Source organism: Macadamia integrifolia, chromosome 7 (genome assembly GCF_013358625.1).
Source record: "Macadamia integrifolia cultivar HAES 741 chromosome 7, SCU_Mint_v3, whole genome shotgun sequence".
Taxonomy (NCBI): domain Eukaryota; kingdom Viridiplantae; phylum Streptophyta; class Magnoliopsida; order Proteales; family Proteaceae; genus Macadamia; species Macadamia integrifolia.
The window spans coordinates 24,538,314-24,558,849 of NC_056563.1; the positions used below are offsets into that span (position 1 = coordinate 24,538,314).

The following is a 20,536-nucleotide window of genomic DNA, read 5'->3' on the forward strand; positions in this document are numbered from 1 at the left end:
TTGGGGTGGTGAATATTATGGCAGACATAGAGATGCTGGATAGCTTAAAGGCCCGTTTACTAAATACTTAGAGGATTCTGGGACAGTAGATCAATTTACTATGCCTAGGAGTCCTAAGCAGAATGGGGTAGCCGAAAGGCGTAATCGCACCCTTATGGATATGATGAGAAGTATGGTTAGTAGGATAAATTTACCTCAATTTTCTAGGGTGAGCTTTGAAGATAGCTCTTTATATCCTTAACCGAGTCCCTACTAAAGCTGTTCCATTAACTCCTTTTGAGTTATAGACTGGACAAAAACCTAGTTTGAACCATCTTAGAGTTTGGGGATGTCCTGCAAAAGTAATGTTGTATAATCCAACTTTGAACAAGTTGGACTCCAGAACTACTCGTTGCTACTTTGTTGCTTACCCTAATCATTCGAAAGGGTATCGATTTTATAACCCTTATGGAGATACTAGAATTATGGAATCACAGGCAACAAAATTTCTAGAATTTGACATGGTCAAAAGGGTAGTTCTCAGACTATAGAGAATAATAGTGAAGTTGGGAAGACTATCATTTACTCTACCTATTCAGATGGATGTAGAATCTACTATGCTGATTGCTGTACTTATTGAGATACAGGAGCATGTTGTTGATATAGCTCCTACTAAGGTTCCTCAGGTTCAGGATGTGGTGGAGGCTCCACTTAAGAGATCCACCAAGGAGAGGAGGTCAGCCATACCACCAGACTACATGGTCTATTTGGGAGAACATGACTACTACATCGATTGTGTGATTGATCCAGTTTCTTAATCAGATGCTATTTCTAGTCCTTAGTCAGATTTGTGGTTAGAAGCAATGAAAGATAAGATGTAATCGATGAAACATAATGGTGTTTGGGAGTTTGTTGAATTTTTTGAAGGTTATAAACCCATCGATTGCAAATTGGTGTATAAGACTAAAAAAGATTCCAAAGGAAGATTGAGATATTTAAAGCCATACTGGTAGCCAAGGGATTTACTCAAAGAGAAGGAATAGACTATAATGGGACCTTCTCCCCAATCTCTTCGAAGGATTCTTTCAGGGTAATCATGGCATTGGTAGCTCATTTTGATATGGAGATGCACCAGATGGATGTAAAAATGGATTTTCTGAATGGAAACCTTGATGGGGTGGTCTATATGGTTCAACCTGAAGGTTTTGTGGTGAATGATTCTGATCATCTTGTATGTAGACTTAATAAGTCTATTTATGGGCTCAAGCAAGCTTCTAGGCAGTAGTACTTTAAGTTTGACAGTGTTGTGACTTCATTCGATTTTGTTGAAAACTAGGTAGATCAGTGTATATATCACAAGGTCAATGGAAGCAGATTTATTTTTTTTATACTTTATATGGATGATATCTTATTTGCAAATAGTGATCTAGGATTGTTGCATGAGATAAAGCAACTGTTATCTAAGGAGTTTGACATAAAGGACCATGGTGATGCGTCTTTTATCCCTGGCATTGAGATCCATAAGGATTGTTCTCATCGATTGTTAGGTCTTTCTCAGAGAGCATATATTAATCATGTTCTAGAGAGGTTCAGTATGCTAGATTGCAAATTTGGGAATGTTTCAATTCTCAAGGGGGATAAACTAAGCTTATTACAATGCCATAAAAGTAATATTGAGAGAGATTCAATGAAGAAAGTACCCTATGCTAGTGCACTTAGAAGTATCATGTATGCTCAAGTTTGTACTAAACCAGATATTACTTTTGCAATAGGAGTTCTAGGCAGATATTAGTTAGACCCTGGTCACAATCATTGGGTTGCTGCCAGGAAGGTTTTGAGGTACTTAAAGGGGACAAATAATTATAAATTGATTTACAGACGTGTTCAAGACCTACAGCTAGTAGGGTATATAGACTCTGACTTTACTAGTTGTCAGGATGACAGGAAGTCCACATCATGATATATTTTCTTAATGGCGGGTGGGGCAGTATCATGGAAAAGTGTAAAACAGAAATTGATAACTTCTTCGACTATACAAGCAGAATTTATAGCATGCTATGGAGCAGTTACTCAGGCAATTTGGCTCAGGAACCTCATAAAGGAATTGACAGTGTTTGATTTTGTGGCTAGACCCATCCAATTGTATTGTGATAACAATTCTAATAGGTTGTTTATTAACAACAATAAGAGTATCACAGGGTCCAAGCATATGGAGGTCAAATATTTGACCATAAAGGAAAATGTTAAGAAATGTGACATCACAATGGAGCATATTGATAAAGATGATATGGAAGCCAATCCCCTTACTAAAGACCTTCGCCCTTATGTTTTTGAGAGATATGTCATTAGCATGGGCTTAGGAACATCATGGGATGCAGTTGTTTAGTGGGAGATATTTTATTTTACTCTATTGTGTAATAAAATTTTCATCTGTACTTTTACTTTTTGATAATTTTTAGATTATATATTAACTGTCTTTTGCATGCAATTTTATTAAATAAAATGCAGTTTTGTTATAACTGTTCTATTTAACACATGGGTGTTTTATATGTTGACATGTTATATACATAAATGTTTGAAGTCTTAAGGTATGTATTAATCTTGAGCAAAGGCTGGGGCATTCAGTTATTAGCCTTAAGGTATGTCTTATAATACATAAAGTATAACTCGAGTTATTGAAGATAAGACATACAAGTTCGTTGGTATCTCTATAATGTGTTAGAAGTGGATTAGTTACCACATTTGGTTATGATTTGGAATTAACTATAAATTCTCCCTTATCCAACAAATCTTGGATAGTATGTCGGAGCATATAACAATTATCAGTTGAATGACCCTTCTGCCTGTGGTATTCATAGAATAGTTCTTTGTACTATTTGGGAAGTGGATCCAACAATGGCCGTGGGGGAAGTGGAGTAAGTAAACTCTCATCTTGGAGTTTTTTGAAGACTGTCAAGAGTAGCATACCCAATTCAGTGAACAATCTTCTGATTTTATTGGAAGAGGTTCCTTCCAAAATGAAAGTTGCAGATCCAGAACGATTTAGAGTACCTGCGTTGACTTCTCCAACCTAATTTTTGGCCTTGGGTTAGAATGGCTTCTTGCTGTTGTTGGATTGGTAACCGTATTTGGTTACAATGGGTAACTTTCCTTCAAATATGACATCTTCTACTAAAGATCCAACTTTAGCCAATGTTGCGAAGGTAGGGAGACATTATGCAAACATGTAATTCTTATAATCAGATAAAGGTTCTTGACTAACATTTGGACACATTCTTTCTCAGTTGGTCTGCCCCACTTTAAGGCAGCGTAAGCCCTAATTGTTGCTAGGAAAGTGGTGAATCCTTCGTTAGGAATTTGCCTTGTGGTTTCCAGATCCCTTGTGATCATTTCCATTTTAGTATTATAAGAGTATTGATTCTTGAAAGCCTTTTTGATGTTGTTCTATGTATGAGTGTAGGAACTGTCAAGAGCCATATGCCAACTTAAGGCTGGACCAGCTAAGGAGAATTGAAAGGATTGACCACGTTGTTCATCTCAAAATTTTTTCACTTTTAATTGGCCAATGAAAGCCTTTAGATGAGCCTTAGGGTCTCCCGTATCAGTGAACTTCTCAGATTTTCACTTAAATCCCGAGAGTAGACTAACATTTAGTAAGAAAGTAAATCTGTGTTAGCAATTTGTTCCTCAATGGCCTTGACTCCTCTAATAGCCTTCTCCAAGCTTTTTTATTTTTCACAGAGTGCTTTCTCTGTGGCATTTCTACCCTGAAGTCGGGTGGTGACCCAGGGTGGATAAATGTGTCATTTTCACCTATCTCTCCATTTGGTTTAGTGACTTATGTTGGTCGGGACGAGGATTGTTCAGGAACCACATAGGATGCTTGATTTCTAAATGTTGTGGCCAAATCCTTGACAAATTTTCTCAAATCGAAGCTAACATGTTTTAGAGGTCCTTTGTCGGTACTCATGGGTGACGTTGGTGATGACTCAGTATAGAAATTGAAGTCTGATTACGGACTAGTCTAGATCCCTCTCTAGTCCAGGTAGGATGATGCATACTCGTAGAGTGCAGAATGGTGCCTAAACCAAGAAATATGCCCTTATTAAACCTCGTTCAAACAATCTAAGCGCTCGATATCTTACCTCTAGCTAAGGAAATTATGTACAAACAAAGGTTTTACCACTGAATCCCATTCCAAGTTTCTTAGATGAATAAATATTCACCCAAATTTAATAAAATTTAAGCCCTAGGTGTATAGTTTCTATGTTTTGAATACAGGTTCCCCCACTGCAGCAAGGAGCATCGGATATACCTCACACCCAGCCTTCATCGTTGATGTTCAAATGTATATTGATGTGCCCTTTTAATATACCCAAAGGTACCAGACTAGAGGGTTGTAAGTTCACTATGGGTCCTTGTGAGGGTAGCAGTTGGAGACGAGATCTCTCTTCCCCCTTTTGGTGGGGGAGAAGGACTTGTGTACACTTCATCCTCTCTCCTCTCTTTCTCTTTCATAAGGGAGGGGTGTGTCATGTATACTTATTATCACCACTTGGAGATACGTGGAGGCCTATTTCGTAGGAGTGTAAAATTCCTCATTTGAGACGAAAATTTGATGATGGTCCAATACAGATATTGGGATCATGCAAAAGGGTTTGGAGTTACCACCCAGGATCATGGGCCTAGGACCCAGGGGTGGACCCAATTTCTGAGAAAAGTGCCTGAGAATTGGGCTAGTCCAGAGATTTAGAGTAAGTGTCAAGTTGTAGAGTTAGAAAAATGTTAAGCACCCAATCTACCCAATTCAACTAGTCTTCCTACTAGATGCTTAAGAATAAACATTTTTCACAATTATTCATGTTCCGCATGCATGGCTAAGTTTTCACACATATATACATTGACTGAATTTAAATAACTATGTATACTAAAACAAGGTCAATATAAAGTTCACATTGTGCTAGTTCTGTTAAGAAATTATACTTGAGCTTGACCCCTGTTTCGGGTCAAGAGGGGTGGACCCCTGATTAGCACTGGCATGGACTATCTTTTGGATTCTCCTGGCTCAGGGGAAGATGGTCTTGATCTTCAACTTCCTTTTCTCTAGAGATATTGATTGGATAGAGTCCTGACTAGAAACAATTACTTTTGAATTTTGACTATAGTATTGATTCGGTAGAGCTTCCGCTAAGGATGGGCTACTTCTGGGTTTTGATAGAGGTGGTACTCCGACAGAGCTTTTGCTGGAGATAGGCTATGGGAGGGCTAGGCTGAGGTGACTCTAGTAGAGCTTCCTTTGGGGATAGACTAATCTTAGGGATTGAGGAACTTCGAAGGCCTGAAGAACACTTTGGATCTTATGAAGATCTCTCCGAAGACTTGAAAAACTTTAAGGGGGTAGAGAAGGAGAGAGGGCAGAGCTTCTCTATAAAGGGATGCTCACTAAGAGGCTTGGGTTGTTGTGGTGTTATGTTGTGAAAAACCAAAGGGAGGGGGGTATTTATAGGATTCTTGACCAATGGGGAGAGAAAGGGAATTCCCTTAGCCAATAGGGGAAAAAAGTGGTTTTTCTAAACCAATGAGATGAAAATATCAAAATTTGAACCAATGGAGTGGAAGATGATTTTCTTGGACTAATAAGAAAAAAGTAAGTTTTTTTTGGCCAATAAGGTAAAAAGATTCTTTTTTTGACCAATGGGAGGTTGCCGAGTAGGGTATGCTAGCGGAAGAGTGTAAAGTGCACAAGTGGATAAAGAGATTAGCGGACACATATTCCAACCATTGACGATGGCACACGTAGTTGGGCAGGGGTGCACAGGGCATGCATGGGTGCATAGGACAAGCTGGGTATGCGTGGGGCTGGCAGGCAGGACGCGAGACTGGTAGGCAAGGGCGTGTGGGGCTAGCAGGCAAGGGTGCGCGGGGCTGTCAGGAAGGGGTGCAAGGCTGGCACACGGGGGCACGTGGCTAACATGTGGGGGAGTGCTGCTGGCAGGCGAGGGTGCATGGGGCTGGCACGTGGGGGTGCACGGTTGGTAGGTGTAGGCGTGCAGAGTTGGCATGCGGGGGCTTGTTCGGCTGGCAGGCTGGCTGGTCAGCGAGCGCTGCATGTGGGGCTAGCTAACTGGTTGACTAACCAATGCATGCAGCATGTGTGCAGGGTTCGCTACCTGGTCGTGACGCGCACAACTAGGTGTAAACTTACAGGAGTGATTACGGGAGATCCGACAGTCCGATTTTGATGTACCATATAACATTGGAATCGTAATTCTAAATACTATCCATCTGTATGGTCATCATGATCGAATTTCTTTGTATATAAAAAGTCATAATTAGACCCTCTTTTCTCCTGCATGGGATTTCTTGGGTTTTCAGGTAGGTAGGGGATGTTTCTGGGTTTCCATAATCAATTATCATCTCTGTCGGTCGAAAACAAGAAGTTACGTTCAAGATCTACAATTCATCATAGCCGAAGGGGGTGACAAAATTGGGTGTCTACAGTCCCGCGAACCTTCATTCCTGTCCCATAGCTACTTGTCGCATGGCCATGCATCTGTGCAGTGCAAGTATGTGAAAGTGTAATGCATGATGCTTGTTAATTATAATAAAAACAATAACATACATGTTCTTTGCATTCAACGTTCAAAAAATTAGTTTATAAATAAAGTAAGCACTTGTGTATGACCTAAATATGTTTGGTATGATGTTGAACTTGAATCCCCAGTGGAATCACCATTGTGAGGACCAATGGGGGTTTGCAAACCTCCCTTTGTGAAAAGAGTGGTGTGGGTCCAACGGTCTTTATTGATTGGGATTTTCCACCTAGATTAGGGTATAAGACCCATCACTAATTAAAATGGAAATTGAAATGACTCCATCTGAATTGTTTAACCATGGGTTAGGGTTCGTATCAGGTTGTGGTCCGAGGAAGGGGTTAGGCACTTTGGTCCACCTGGTAAAACTAAACTTCAACTCTAACCAATAAGCCGTCTAGGTTTGTCTATATACAAGCATCGATATCACACAAATTGAAAAGAAAATCATGGCAAAAAATGTTGGAGAAAGTTAAAATTCATGTACTTGTATCCAATTGCTCTGCATGATTACTATATCAAATGTAAAGCAAATACACTAGGAAAGTTGAGAAATCAAGACAAAGCTAACCCTAGCATTCATCTCATGGAACATGGTATAACGATGTCATAGAAATTGGGGTGGGGATTGGTACATACAACTAGCATGTAAATATAAGAAAAACGAGAAAGGTAATCAGAACATAATTTTAGAGTACTTAATTGAATTAAAAAAGAGGATGCAAATATGTAAATATTCAAAAAAAGAGAATTGTACCACAAGAAAACCATCGATTGAAAATTAAAATAAGAATTGTAAAAAATCTGAAAAATCATTTTAGGTAGAAAACATCAAGATAAAAAAGTTTGAAAGAGATTTTTGTTTCAAAAAAACAAAAGAAAATTTAGACAGTCTGTATAGAGATTCCATGGAAGTGGAATCAGGATGCAAATATGTAAATATTCAAAAATATTCAAAAAAAAAAAAAAAAAAAAGAAAGAGAGAATTGTACCACAAGAAAACCATCAATTTAAAATTAAAATAAGAATCGTAAAAAACTTGAAAAATCATTTTAGGTAGAAAACATCAAGATAAAAAGTTTGAAAGAGATTTTCGTTTCAAAAAACCAAAGGAAAATTCAGACGGTCTATATAGAGATTCCATGGAAGTGAAATCACATATTATGAATGGACCAACAAAAAAACAAATTTATGCAAAATAATAAATTACATTAAAAAATATGAAAATTGCACATGAGGTATATCATGACCTAATCTATAACTTTGAAGATGAAATTTACACAAAATTATACACGAAAAGTCATGTAACTGATTGTACTTCATTGCTGCCCTACTTCGGACAGTAGTGAGTTATGTGCTATGTAGAAGACAATAACTATGAGCTCAAATCTCAAAATATGAAACAGTAGAAAGGAAAGGGAAGAACATTTATCCCTTAAAACTTTCATGAAGGGTGTTTTCTGATTGAAAAGGTTTGGGCTCAAATGTTGTAAATTAGTGCAACCTCAAACTGATGCGAAGTACAACAAAATAGCTCCTTATAATTCCAGTGCAAAATGTACAAATTATAGTATGGAAAATCTTATGTCTAAAGATGTCTTCTCATATGGCCCTTAATGTGTAAACCTCTTGAGCTCTTGACCCATTGTTTGTGTGAAACATCTCCAATTCTCTTTGGACTTACACACGGCTCATGATTATTGTTAAGTTATCGCTTGCTGCCTTATATTGGAAGGCCAAAATACTTGACCAACCAAGAACCATTGCACTCAAAATATCTTGCACAATGTAACACTTAAGAGAGAGAACATATATACTAATAGGAAGAAACGTTTTTACCTTTTAACACCAGTGAGGAATCACCAAAAAACATAGACATGCAATGTCTTAACAATAAGGATTTGGATATTTTGTAAATTTTACTGATAACTTACTCCCACTTGGGTGCACATACCTAATGCATCAAAAATCGAAAAACGTTAAAAAGTTCAAAGAGATATGTGCTGAGATTAAGAACCAACTAAGTAAGCATATTAAATATTTAGATTATATGAAGGAGAAGAGTACTTGTCAGATTAGTTCAAGGACCATCTCAAGTAGGAAGGGATTGTATCATAATTGATAGTCCCAGGGACACTACAACAAAATGGTGTCTTTGAGAGACATACTTGCACATAATTCGATATGGTTTATTCTATGCTTAAGCACTACAAATTACCTTGATCTTTTTGGGGATTTTCCTTAGAAACTCCCATGTAAATACTGATTAGTGTCCCAACTAAATCTATACCAAAGACACTTTATGAATTGTGATACGGTCAAAAGTCTAGTCTAAGATATATTAGGGTTTAGGATCACATTGCACAAGTTCATAAACAACAAACAAACAAATTGAAATCTTGAACAGCCAAATGCTGTTTCTTAGGGTACCCAACTAGTGCTATAGGGTACTACTTTTATGACCCTCTAGACCAAAGGTAATCTTAGTAAACAAGTGATAATTTTTAAAAGGATTTTTTTCACTAGATGATCCAACATTCCAACCTGGTGATCATAAAAGAAGTTTCAGATGATCAAATACCAATTAGACCTCCAGATGATTAGAAGAGTTAGAAATGCATAGCATCTCATTTGCGTCCTTTGTAGGCATTTTGATCCATACACAAGGTTAGGCATCACCTTTGTAGTGGAAATTTTAGGTAGATTTCAATAGAATATTGATATTTCACATTGGAAGGAAGCAAGACCGTAAATGAGATACCTTTAGGAGCACCAACAGGTTCACATATTAACATATCAACAAGTTAGTGTATTGGAGTCAACTAATTGGACTCGGACTACGCTGAATATAGAGATACTTGAAGACCACTTTAGAATAATTTGTATGCTTGCTGGGGGGAACAATACCTTGAAAAGTGTGGAGCAACCAAAGATTTCACCTTCTACTATGGAAGCAGAGATAGAAGTATGCTATGAGGCAGTCTCTCTGATGCGTCTTGGTTATGGTATTTTGTCACAAACTTTCAAGTTATTTCTTCTATAGAAATGTCAATATGGAGGAAAACACCACGAAATGAAGGTATTCTAACAACATGTGCTCTGTGAGTCGGTGTGAATACATATAGATTAAGTACTTACAAAAGAGGATGTTTAGGATCATCGTCTAGCGATAAAATACATTGCTATTAAAAAAATGATAGCCAACCATAACACCAAGGGACTCCCGTCTATTGTATTTGTGGGACATGTGAGTCGTATGAACTAATGGAAATCAATTTTGTACTTGATTTTTTTTTTTTTTTTTAATCAAGACCATGGAAAGATGATTTCAAGACCTTAAGTTTTCTGGCATTTAATATGTTTGTGCAAATTAAGTTTTGAAATGACAAATATCCATTTTAGAATAAAGGAAAAATCAAGATTGTACCTCGAATTAACTATGGGAAAGGGAAGTAAAATAAATGATGGAAAAGGGAAGTAATTCCTATCTTCACTTTAATGTTTTACCTTTTTTTAAATTTTTTTTTTCTTCAACCAACGATGAGTACTTAGCCTTCGGCATGATTAGTCCCATTGACCCATACTAACCCTACAATTATATAGACCAAGTTATACTCACGTTGAACAAGATTCATTAAACTTCTTCCAAAAGCAATGAAGAGCACTATAGACACTCCATGTAAGTGATCCCAAAGAGATAAGAAGAGTTGAATTCAAAACCATATAATTTTTTAAGGCAAAAGTCACTTTTTTGTTTTCTCACCCCACAATGGGTTTCACCAATTTTACCATCTCATCCATTTTTTTTACACCAAACAAACAAGAGCTAAGGTTGTGTTTGGTAGCCAAGAGAAGAAAATAAAAGAAAAGAAAAAAGTATAATTTTTGCATTTTTTTCCTTGGGTTAAGAATTTTTCTTTACAGTTGGTACGTCTTCACCCATGAGAATATTCTCCTTTTCAAATTCAAAATTTCCTTTCAGAATTGTAAAATTTTCTTTTGTTCTCTCAAAATTTTTTTTGCCAATAACACAAGAAAATATAAGAAAATATAGAAACATAATAAGACAAAAAATGAATGATTACACAATGATTTCCTATGTGTCTATTTCACTCTTAAAATTCAAAATTTTTTGAATTTTTTTCTTTTATTTTCTTTTCTTCTCTTGATAACCAAACATATATACTTTTTTGATTTTCTCACCAATTTTTTCTATTCTGTTTTTTTCTCTTTTCTTGTTTTTCTTAGATTTTTTTTTTCTTCCCCTACCAAACATAGTCGAGGGAAAAAATCCAAAACTTTGAAGTAAGGACACAAAAGGTCTACGGTTTTAACCATCCAGATTTCTACAGATGCCGACAAAATCCCTATTCTAGGTATGCAGGCTATCAGTACTTCATGACCTTGAAGGTGCAGGTGCAGTTGCAGGTGCAATACTATCCCTTATATGCTATAAAACCCGGAAGACCTCAGCTTGTGTCCTCCCCCACCACCAACCACCGGCCCTGTGACTAAAACGATGGGTTCACTGATACAGTTCATAGGTAGAAAACATACAAACAAATAGGCAAACACCCAAAGGGTAAGTGCCATTGGGCAATCTCAACCTCATATTACAAATTAATACGAGGCATTGTTAGTTAATATTATTACATGTATTAATACTTGTAAGAAGTTTTGGAAACACGAACTAAGAATCTGGGACTTTAGGTACCCAGTAACTTGAGACCAAAAGCATATCAGTTCTCGAATCTCATTTCCATGGAGTCCAGAACCTCTAGCCCTTAGACCAACGGGGTCTGAGACAAGTGGGCTCCGTTTTTTCTGGGAATCCCTCAAGCCTATGGTCTAGATAGCAATGTAGGATTCCTTTCCCAGATAGCCTGAGTCTTGGCTTTTGACTCTTGACTCTTGAGCACTATGGTCTAGGACAAGAATAGTACGGCCTATGTTAAGAGAGACAGGGAACGAACTCCCACTCTTCACAATCTGTTGCACCAATCACGTCTAATCAAGTAGGAAAAGCATTGAAAGGGTCAAGGCCATGGCTCATCAGAGTTGGGGCTTGGGACAGCCACCCACCCCCTGTGCATGTAGGAGATGGATGGAGTCTGATGAGACAGACTACTACTAGATTGAGGTAACTAGAGTGCGCATATAATGCAATTAATTCAGCAAATATCGTGTTTATAAATTGGTGTAAAATACCAATGTAAGGTGTGACAATCGTTTCTGGTTTCTAGAATGTAACGTGACACATAGTTTCTAGTTTCCACGGTAATACCCTCTTTTAGGGTAATAATAATAATAACAATAATAATAATAGTAATAATAATACGTAATAAAGTTGTTAGAATGGGCAGTCTCACAGTCATTGGATCACGCAACAAAAATTCCTTCGGCTTCTAATTAATGTTTGATTTGTTTTTCAACATGCAGACAACAGTGCGGATTATTGTTTCGTAGTATGCCCAATAATTTTAGTGGGGTAAGTTTGGCACTTTGGCCTTGTCGGTCCGAACCACCCGCTTTATCCATCCTAAGTTCAAATTATGTCTATTTCGGTTATGAGGTTCAACTTGGCTTAGCCTGGCCTAACCCTGTCTAGTGCCTCAGCTGGGATCTAGGCTCAGCACGGTTGGCCTTGATTTTAATTCTGATTTATTATTATGTTTAATAATAGTGTTTCACTTCCCCTAGGCCTATATCATGCGTTATACAAATCACATAATGTATTACACAAGCTGTTTACATGACTTCAACCGATATCATGTGTTTGTATGACTCCAACCCACATCATGCATTACGCAAGCTACATAGTCTTTCCTATTGAGCTAAGACGACCAAATGGCCAAATTATTTCCTCTATTTTCTTTCCATAGGTTATCTTTGTGTCTCTTGTTATATATTGATATGAACTTTAGATATAGTAACAATCATGAATAATTTGGCTAAAATTTGGCTTGTCCAATTTCTAGGAGATGTGGTGATGCCAAGCAATTAAAATGTCTATCTTATAACCAAACTAACAATCATTCTTGATGCAAATTTATGGATTAGGGGTGGACAAAGGCTGGCCATAATCTTAAAATAATCTCCCCACCCACCCTTGGTAAGTATAGGCTTAACATTTGTAATCCTTTGTAGGAAAAAAATATATATATGTAGGATAAGTCAGGGTCAACCCAACCCGGCCCAACCCTGAGCCCAATAGAGTTGGGCCTAAGCGTGAACCCTCCAGGTTGGGTTGGGCTTGAGTTGAGTTTTGAGGACCTAAGATTAGGTTAAGGTTTTAAGAAACCTGGCCATGTTTCACCCCTAATGCCCAATGCCCATTACAAATCGAAGGGTGGATACTAAGGATGCAAGTTTGGCCCAGCAAGCCTGAGCCTACCTAAGCTCGCCCTAAGGCTGATAGGACCTAGTCTAGGCAATGGTTGAGATTTATAGGTCAATGGTGGTGGCTGAGGCCTTGGTCTAAGCCTAATTCAGTTTAGCCCTATCTATATAAACATGTAATATATATATATATATATATATAATCATAGATGATAATATCATACATTAAGTAGGAGAAAAAAATTCCAATTTTTAAGGCAAGACATTTTTTTCAACACAAAAGAACTTCATTATTCCCAAAACAAATTTTAAAATTCAAAAAAAAAAAAAAAAAATTCCCTTGATTCAAGACATACCTAAGATTATCAGAATTTCTTAAACATAAGTGACTCCCATGCCAACCTAAGGTGAATTTGATTATTTTGAGACTAATGGGGTATCCTTCAATATAGGTCATATCAAATTTTATGATCAATTTCAATTGTTATGGAACTTCATCTATTATTGGGCTCATTTTATTATATTTTTGTGAATAATTCTTCTAAGAGAAATATTTTTACAGACCTTTCATTATTTGACCTGTGGTGAAGTCCAATTGTCTGCAACTTGAATAATATATAAGTAGAAGATGATGTCTAATTGCCCATAACTTTCGAATCCAACTGAACTAACTTGTGATGGCCCGACAACAAATCCTATCGATGAAAATTATCCCTTATGTAACTCAGCTAAGCTTTGTTTCCAAATAAGAATCATACAAAAGTAAAATTCTCTAGCTAATATAAAGTAGGATTTCAATTTCATTTTACATGAATTTTCTTCTAAACAAAGAAAGCCTAATTAAAATATTTTTATACTAAATAAAAATATCTTCCCCAACCTACCCAAACCGCAACATGAGGCAGATCCGATCACTTGTCTCAAAAACAGGAGACCTTACCATCAAGGAAAGGGTGGCACCTCCCTATCATTTATATTCCTAATCATAGAAATCAAGAAAATATCTCTACCCATATCTCTGTCCCTTTCAGAAAGTGAGAAAAAGTGAGGTTCTCTCATATGAACTCTCCTATGAAACAATAAATCAACCACGCTTCTAACTTTTAGCACGCCCGGGGGTGGTCCCATGATGAGAGTCCACTTTCACTAAGAAAATCTGACAAAATCCAATTCTCCTAATTTTCCATCTCCCACATTCCAAGAGAAAGGGGTTGATGGTGTCGATAGGATATTCATAACAATAAAATGTATTTTCAACCATTTATAAATAGGAGGGTGGACAACTCACGCAGCATGGAGGAAAATTTTTCCCAAATCTTTTTGTTTTGGACCTAGTTTCTCTCCTCTGATGGTGAAGAGAGAATTCATATACCAGAAGTTGGGGATGTGGTACAGTTCGCGGGTGCAACGACTATGGGATCTGGAGAAATAGAAGAATTCATGATATAAAACAAAACAAAGTAATGGTTTTAATTCATGTTGGAGAGTCGAACTCAAAATTTGAAAGTATTAGGTGAAAAGAGCTCCCCAAGTAGCGATGTCAAAAAAGCCCAGTCAGCCCTAACACGCCCTGTGCCCGAATAGGGCCTAGGCTGAGATTTCAGGCATGAGCTGGGTTAGGCTGGGTCTGGGTTGAGGTCTCAAGCCAATCCAATCCAACCTTACCCTGTATATTAAGTATATAATAATATAAATATGTTATTATTCATAAATGGGAACTTATAGAAAAAGATCTACAAAAGTCTTTCGTTTTCCACAATCTACATTTATACGAAAACATTGGTCTTTGGCCTCTACAATGCATCAAGATCAAGCAACGAAATAACCAATAGTATTAGACTAGGATGGGTTAGGCTAAGCCCAGCCCAATCATGGTCTATCAGGGCTGGGCTTAGCCTGACAAGGTTGGGCCTGGGCCCAAGTAATCCAGCCCGACCTAGGGCTTGGCTTGGGTTGAGTTAAGAGACCATAGGGTTGGGTTGAGGTTTTATAAAACCCAACCCCACCTGGTCCATTGACACCCCTATCCTCAAGTATTTGAAAGTACCAAGGACCTAAACAAACTGATGTGAGACTATAACTCCGTAACTTTCAATACCCCTCACATGTAATTGAATGAGATGTCACCATACATGTGGAAAAAAACACGAGGGAAAGAACTAATGAAACATGGGTTTGGATTGAGTTAAGAGATCATATGGTTGGGTTGGGGTTTTAAAAAACTCGGCCCCACCCGGCTCATTGACACCCCTATCCTCAAGTATATAAAAGTATTAAGGACCTGAACAAACTGATGTGAGACTATAACTCTGTAACTTCCAATACCCCTCGCATGTAATTAAATGAGATGCCACCATACATGTGGAAAAAACACATGAAAACATGGGCACCGATGTCATGTTGAACATGGAGACAGAAATTATAGGAAAACTCAGGAATCAGAATGGAATTTCCACTCTATTGACAAATTACAAAGAAAAACAGCCCAGCCCAATAGTGAAACACCCACCCTACAAACTAACCCAGAGGATAGAACAGCCCAATAATGTTAGGCTCAACGTGTGGGTTTTTCTCAAATTTGGTTGTGCATAAGATCTTACAATGGATTGTCATGCATGAAATGACTAGAGTTTTTCTGGGCAGGAACGCTTACAAAAGCTATCTAGGCACGCCACATATATTGACACATAGAATAGTGATGTGATTCTAACCATCGAATATGTTAGAAAATTCTACACCTTTTGTGTGTGTGCGCATGCGTGCATGCAAAGGCCAACACCAAGGGGTCAAACAAAGACCTACTCCGGGCCATTAAAAGGGTTCATGGGCCATACTTATTATTGCATTAGCGATGGGATAAGAGGGTCAAACTTCCAACCTCCCCCAGGGTCTAAATTGATCATATATCAAATTTCATATTAAAATATATTTAAATACCCTCTCTTTTGTGTCCTTGTGCCCTGTATTTTTAAGATTTTTTATTCTTCTTTGCATGTTTCAGGAGTAACCCAATAATTTATTCTTTGTTTTTTTAAATAAATAAATTATTGATAGATGAAGAAAACAGCCCAATAGTTGTTGTGAAGCCATGAAAGAACAATACCTTTGATGTTTAACTTGGCATCGATTGCCTCTAGATAGAAATTCCTACACAGACAAGCTGGATCTTATTACTTAAGCTATTCTGTGTTTAATGAGTCAAACTTCAATATTTGTAGGCCTTTTCAATCCCCATGCCCAAATATCCCATGTCTCACTCCATCTCAACTTTTTGAGACTAAAAGATGACACAACTAGTTTGACCAATGTCACATCAACACCTCCCCACTTCGTAAATGTGTCAAGAGCGTAATATAAACGTAGCTGGTGTGTTCATACCCACTTGGCTCCACTGCCATGTGGGGCTAGGTTGGTGCCTAAATTCGGTGGATTTGTTATTCATTTCATTGTTTTAATCTATGTATTAAATTTCTCACAATATGACTGCTCCATGTGTTTTTATAGTTGTACAAAAATGATATAAAAAAGATAACATTGTTTAAATAACAAGGACTATCCAAAAATCAAGGAAAAAGTTCATATCCGTAATGGGTCATATAATTGAAATGAAGAAAAAAAAAAAATTGGGTAAAATGAAGCACCAAAATTTAACTTGTAGTTTATCAAGAACATTTACTATTGGTTGTCTATCTAACAATTAAAATGCCAAATCATCTTACCATGTAGTCCAAAAGAGTGGATGAAAACATTCCCTACAACGAGATTATATGAACAATTTTTCTTCAAAGTGCTTGGTAATGTGATGAAATAGCAATAATAAATGCTTATCGCAGTTAGTAAGGTTAAGATAAATTCTAGAATAGATTCTCTCAAATGTTCTCGTGTGCATCCGATGACCAAAAGTGTTACTAGTCATCCAATTTACACTGGACGCACTGAAGAGAATCCGATTCTATGCATTCGAGTCTTCTGACAGTTACCTTCCACCTCCATGTAAACCAAAAAGCCCTAAAAGTGTAAGAAGTGGGTTATTGGGTATTTGTGTTGTGAATTTTTTGTATAAAAGAAAAGTGGCCCCATTAGTACTAATAACATTCGCGGGGGTGGGGGTGTGAATCTGTCGTTTCTGTATCATTAACAGAAGCTTTTATGAATTGAACAGCCTTTTGCCAAGGGACTATTACCAGCCAAGTTAGGCGGTTTATGGCACATCCATTAACTCTCCTCTCAGTTGTCAAGTTTAATCTTATTTCTTCTTATGAGGTCTACGAATCAGACAGGCTGACTGTAAAGTGTAAGCCAGGCCATCATTCAAGGAATCAAAATCAAATATAAAAAGAATTGGTCAATTCTTGCTGCCTGGGGAGAGTCTACGCAGTTTTACTTCTACTTCTTAGTCGCAATGGAACAACCTTACTGTTACCCTTAGGTCCACCCTCATCAATAAAGTTCCCAGTATTCAACCCAAATAAAACAACAAAAAGGGGGATTATCCTGTGTCTGGAAAGAAATTAAAGAATGTGTATATCAAACAAATTCATGTTATTATACCTTCACAACTCAAACATGGATTCAATCACATTGTCGAGGTTCAAAACTCAAAACAAGCTCCAGTCAAAATGTAATGAGAATGGAAATTAAAAAAATAGTTCTACCCTGAAAAAATAGGGAAGACTTAAGAATTACATATCAATGTTGGCTGGATTCATTTAGGGTTGCTGAAGAAATCGTTAATTGAAGGCATTATTTGTGGGGTCTTGTTGCGAACGAACTTTCTCAAACTGTGTTCAGCGTATACTTCTCCCTCTGCATGATTGTCCAACACTCCAGCAGCTCTATTTTGTTTGCTGACCCTGGTGTAGAAAGAGAATAAAAAAGAAATGAGATGGAAAAAAACCAGAAGGAAAAGGGGAAGAGTATGTAAGTCGATATGGAAACTTTCATGAGACGGATGCATCCCAATCCATCACTAGATTTCTAAACAGGAAAAGGAGAATAAGTACAGCAACATCAATTTTTTTCATCCAGAACACCATGGCACCACCTATCTGTTACTGATGTTCACAACAAAACTGGCAAAAGGTGCAGAATGGGCAGAAAATACAAATTGAAACTAATGTACAACATTCAGGTAATCTGCATGAGTTTTGCCAGCAGTTGTGGAAGTTGCAAATTGGACCACATGAAGTAACAAATGCAGCCAGAGCTAGTATTGGAAGAGTATCATAGTCCTACCTTCTTCAATCTCATGTGTTGCTTATGAATTTTAAAATCTACTCTCAAAATGTCAATGAAACAAGGACAATGGTGGGTATACTAATACTGTAGCTGCTGTATCCAAACATTTAAAAATACAGAGACAGGAACAAACTGCATATGACTCAATTTAAATAAAATATCAATAACCTCAATTTTGCAGCATCATTGTTCCCATTTGCTAGTTTGTTTAAACTGGTCGCAGATTGAATTAAAACCCATGATTCATACATCAAGAAGCAAACAAATTCGAAAATATAAAAATCATAAAATAAATTGAAGAAAAAAGTACTTAACAAGATTTTCTTATGACACCCCAATAACTTGTAACCTTAACATTTATGTTCTTTTAGTATAACACCTTTTTTTTTTCCTGATAATGAGGGCAATTCTTATCATTTGACATGTACATGAATCGCAATGACAAAATGATAAGTCACTTTTAAATTTATTTTGAAAACCCCCTTTTGTACCCTTGACTTGAAAAACTTGTGGGAATAAGAAAGAGCAATCAAAAGAAGGTGTCAAGTTCTAAATACACCCATGGAGGTGTCATTTAGACAGTCTATACTTCTAATAAGGCAACTCTAGGCAAGCCTTCCCCTACCAACTCAGGAAAAAATATTGTAAAAGAAAGGATTTGAAAATGGGGTGAGTTCACAATTTCTTCAAGGCTCCATTTGGCACATACAGAAAATGAAATCAGTTTAAAAAAATGAAAACTTTTACAATCATGACTGTTTAACTACCTTATTCCTCCTAAATATGGTAAAGGAGAGGGTTTCCCAACCGACGGTGTGGAGGGAATCTCCCACGCCACACCAATGACGCCACGGGAAACGGTTTCATCCAATAGGGGGCCACATGGTCAAAAAGGAGAGAGAATGTATCAGTGTAGAAACCACATGGTCAATATGTGAGAGGACATGGGAAAGCATCCATAAACTGTTAGCATGGGATTTTTTCCCCATATGGTTATTGAACTTTTAAAATGGACTGCAAAAGTTCCCATTTTAGCAATCTAAAGAATTTGATTGCAAAATATAGTAGAAATTATGGGAAAAAGTTTCCCATACAGCTATGCCCTCTCACATCGATTTAATTTATTATTTTCACTCTCCTCTTCTGACCATGCAGGCCCCATGTGGATGAAAATGTTTCTCGCACCGCCATTGGTGTAACGTGGGAGATTCCCCATACACTAGAGGGATGATGCACCTTTCTCTCAGAAGACCAGATTTAGAATGTTTTGGAGTTAAGTAAACAATCATGTTAAGTGATAATTACAAAAGTTTTCATTCTAGTTCTGATATAATTTCACTTCCCTTCTTATTTCCCTTGCAACCAGCCAGAGCCAAAATAACTATGATCATAATAAATGGGCGAGAGCCAATTGCTTGTGAAAACCATAAAGCACAAGCTTCTCAAATATCAAAGGCAAAAGATAAAGTTTAGTCATGGATGATGATCAAAGATTTCATACTAGAAGATGCCATAGATCCAACCAACTTGTGCAGTGATATATATCTACAAATTTATTCAAAATTTTATCGAAAAGTAAGATCATATAGACCAAAGGGCATGTATTAATGAATCTACCTGATGTCCTAATCCATCCATCCCCAATGGAACCTCTGCTAAATACTCACCCCCCATATATGCGTTCACCAGAACTCAAAGAGAAAACAAAAGACTAACCCAAAATAAGAGGGATAGGCCTCAGAAAGAGATACCTGACTTCAGGGTTAGTGTAGATGTTCCGGAACAATTGCATTCCACAGATTCCCACGGCAACCCCAACCGCCGCGAACAACGGGTAGACCTTCACAATTCCACACACAAAAATCAACTAAAGAACAAATGAGAATCCACAGAGATCAATAGATCTAAGATTAAGAACTCAAAAGAGAAACCATTTGGGGTTCCTTCCTGAAGAGATCTGTGTAAAGCTCTGAGATTACATAAACCAAAATTCATAACCACCAAATCAAGAAACAGAATGAAGAACAAAGAGAAGAAAGACACAGACCTCAGGCCTTATCCAACGATTAACACTGGAGGAAGCCATTGGGGAACGGAATGCTAAGGTAGTTCTGAACACAGCCTCGCAAAGGTCGACAAGGAGACTGCAGAACCTGTCTTAACCCTGAGCCGTGGCTTGCCATTTTATACATATTTAAAAACGCCCCTTGAGCTGGGAAGAAGGTTCTCTGAAAGGTAGCTTGGTTCCTACGTACGCGTGGAAGTGGAGTACTGGAGTTACTTTCGCGAGCGGAATATCCGTTTTACCGCAAAAGATTCATATATACACGTTGTTCCACTGGTATCGAGGAGGAACGGACATCTTGGGCCATCCTTGGTAAATGGTA

At 37.4% G+C, this 20,536-nt stretch overlaps 1 protein-coding gene across 1 annotated transcript; it reads right to left on the minus strand.

Annotated features, from left to right (window-relative positions):
• Positions 1–17,436: 17,436 nt before the first annotated feature.
• LOC122083782 lies at positions 17,437–20,354 on the minus strand. The gene is made up of 3 exons (XM_042651674.1): positions 20,197–20,354; positions 19,901–19,989; positions 17,437–17,764 (listed from the first exon to the last, which is right to left on the minus strand). The coding sequence occupies exons 1-3, from the start codon at positions 20,233–20,235 to the stop codon at positions 17,617–17,619; spliced, it is 276 nt and encodes a 91-aa protein (XP_042507608.1). The 5' UTR covers positions 20,236–20,354; the 3' UTR covers positions 17,437–17,616.
• Positions 20,355–20,536: the final 182 nt, after the last annotated feature.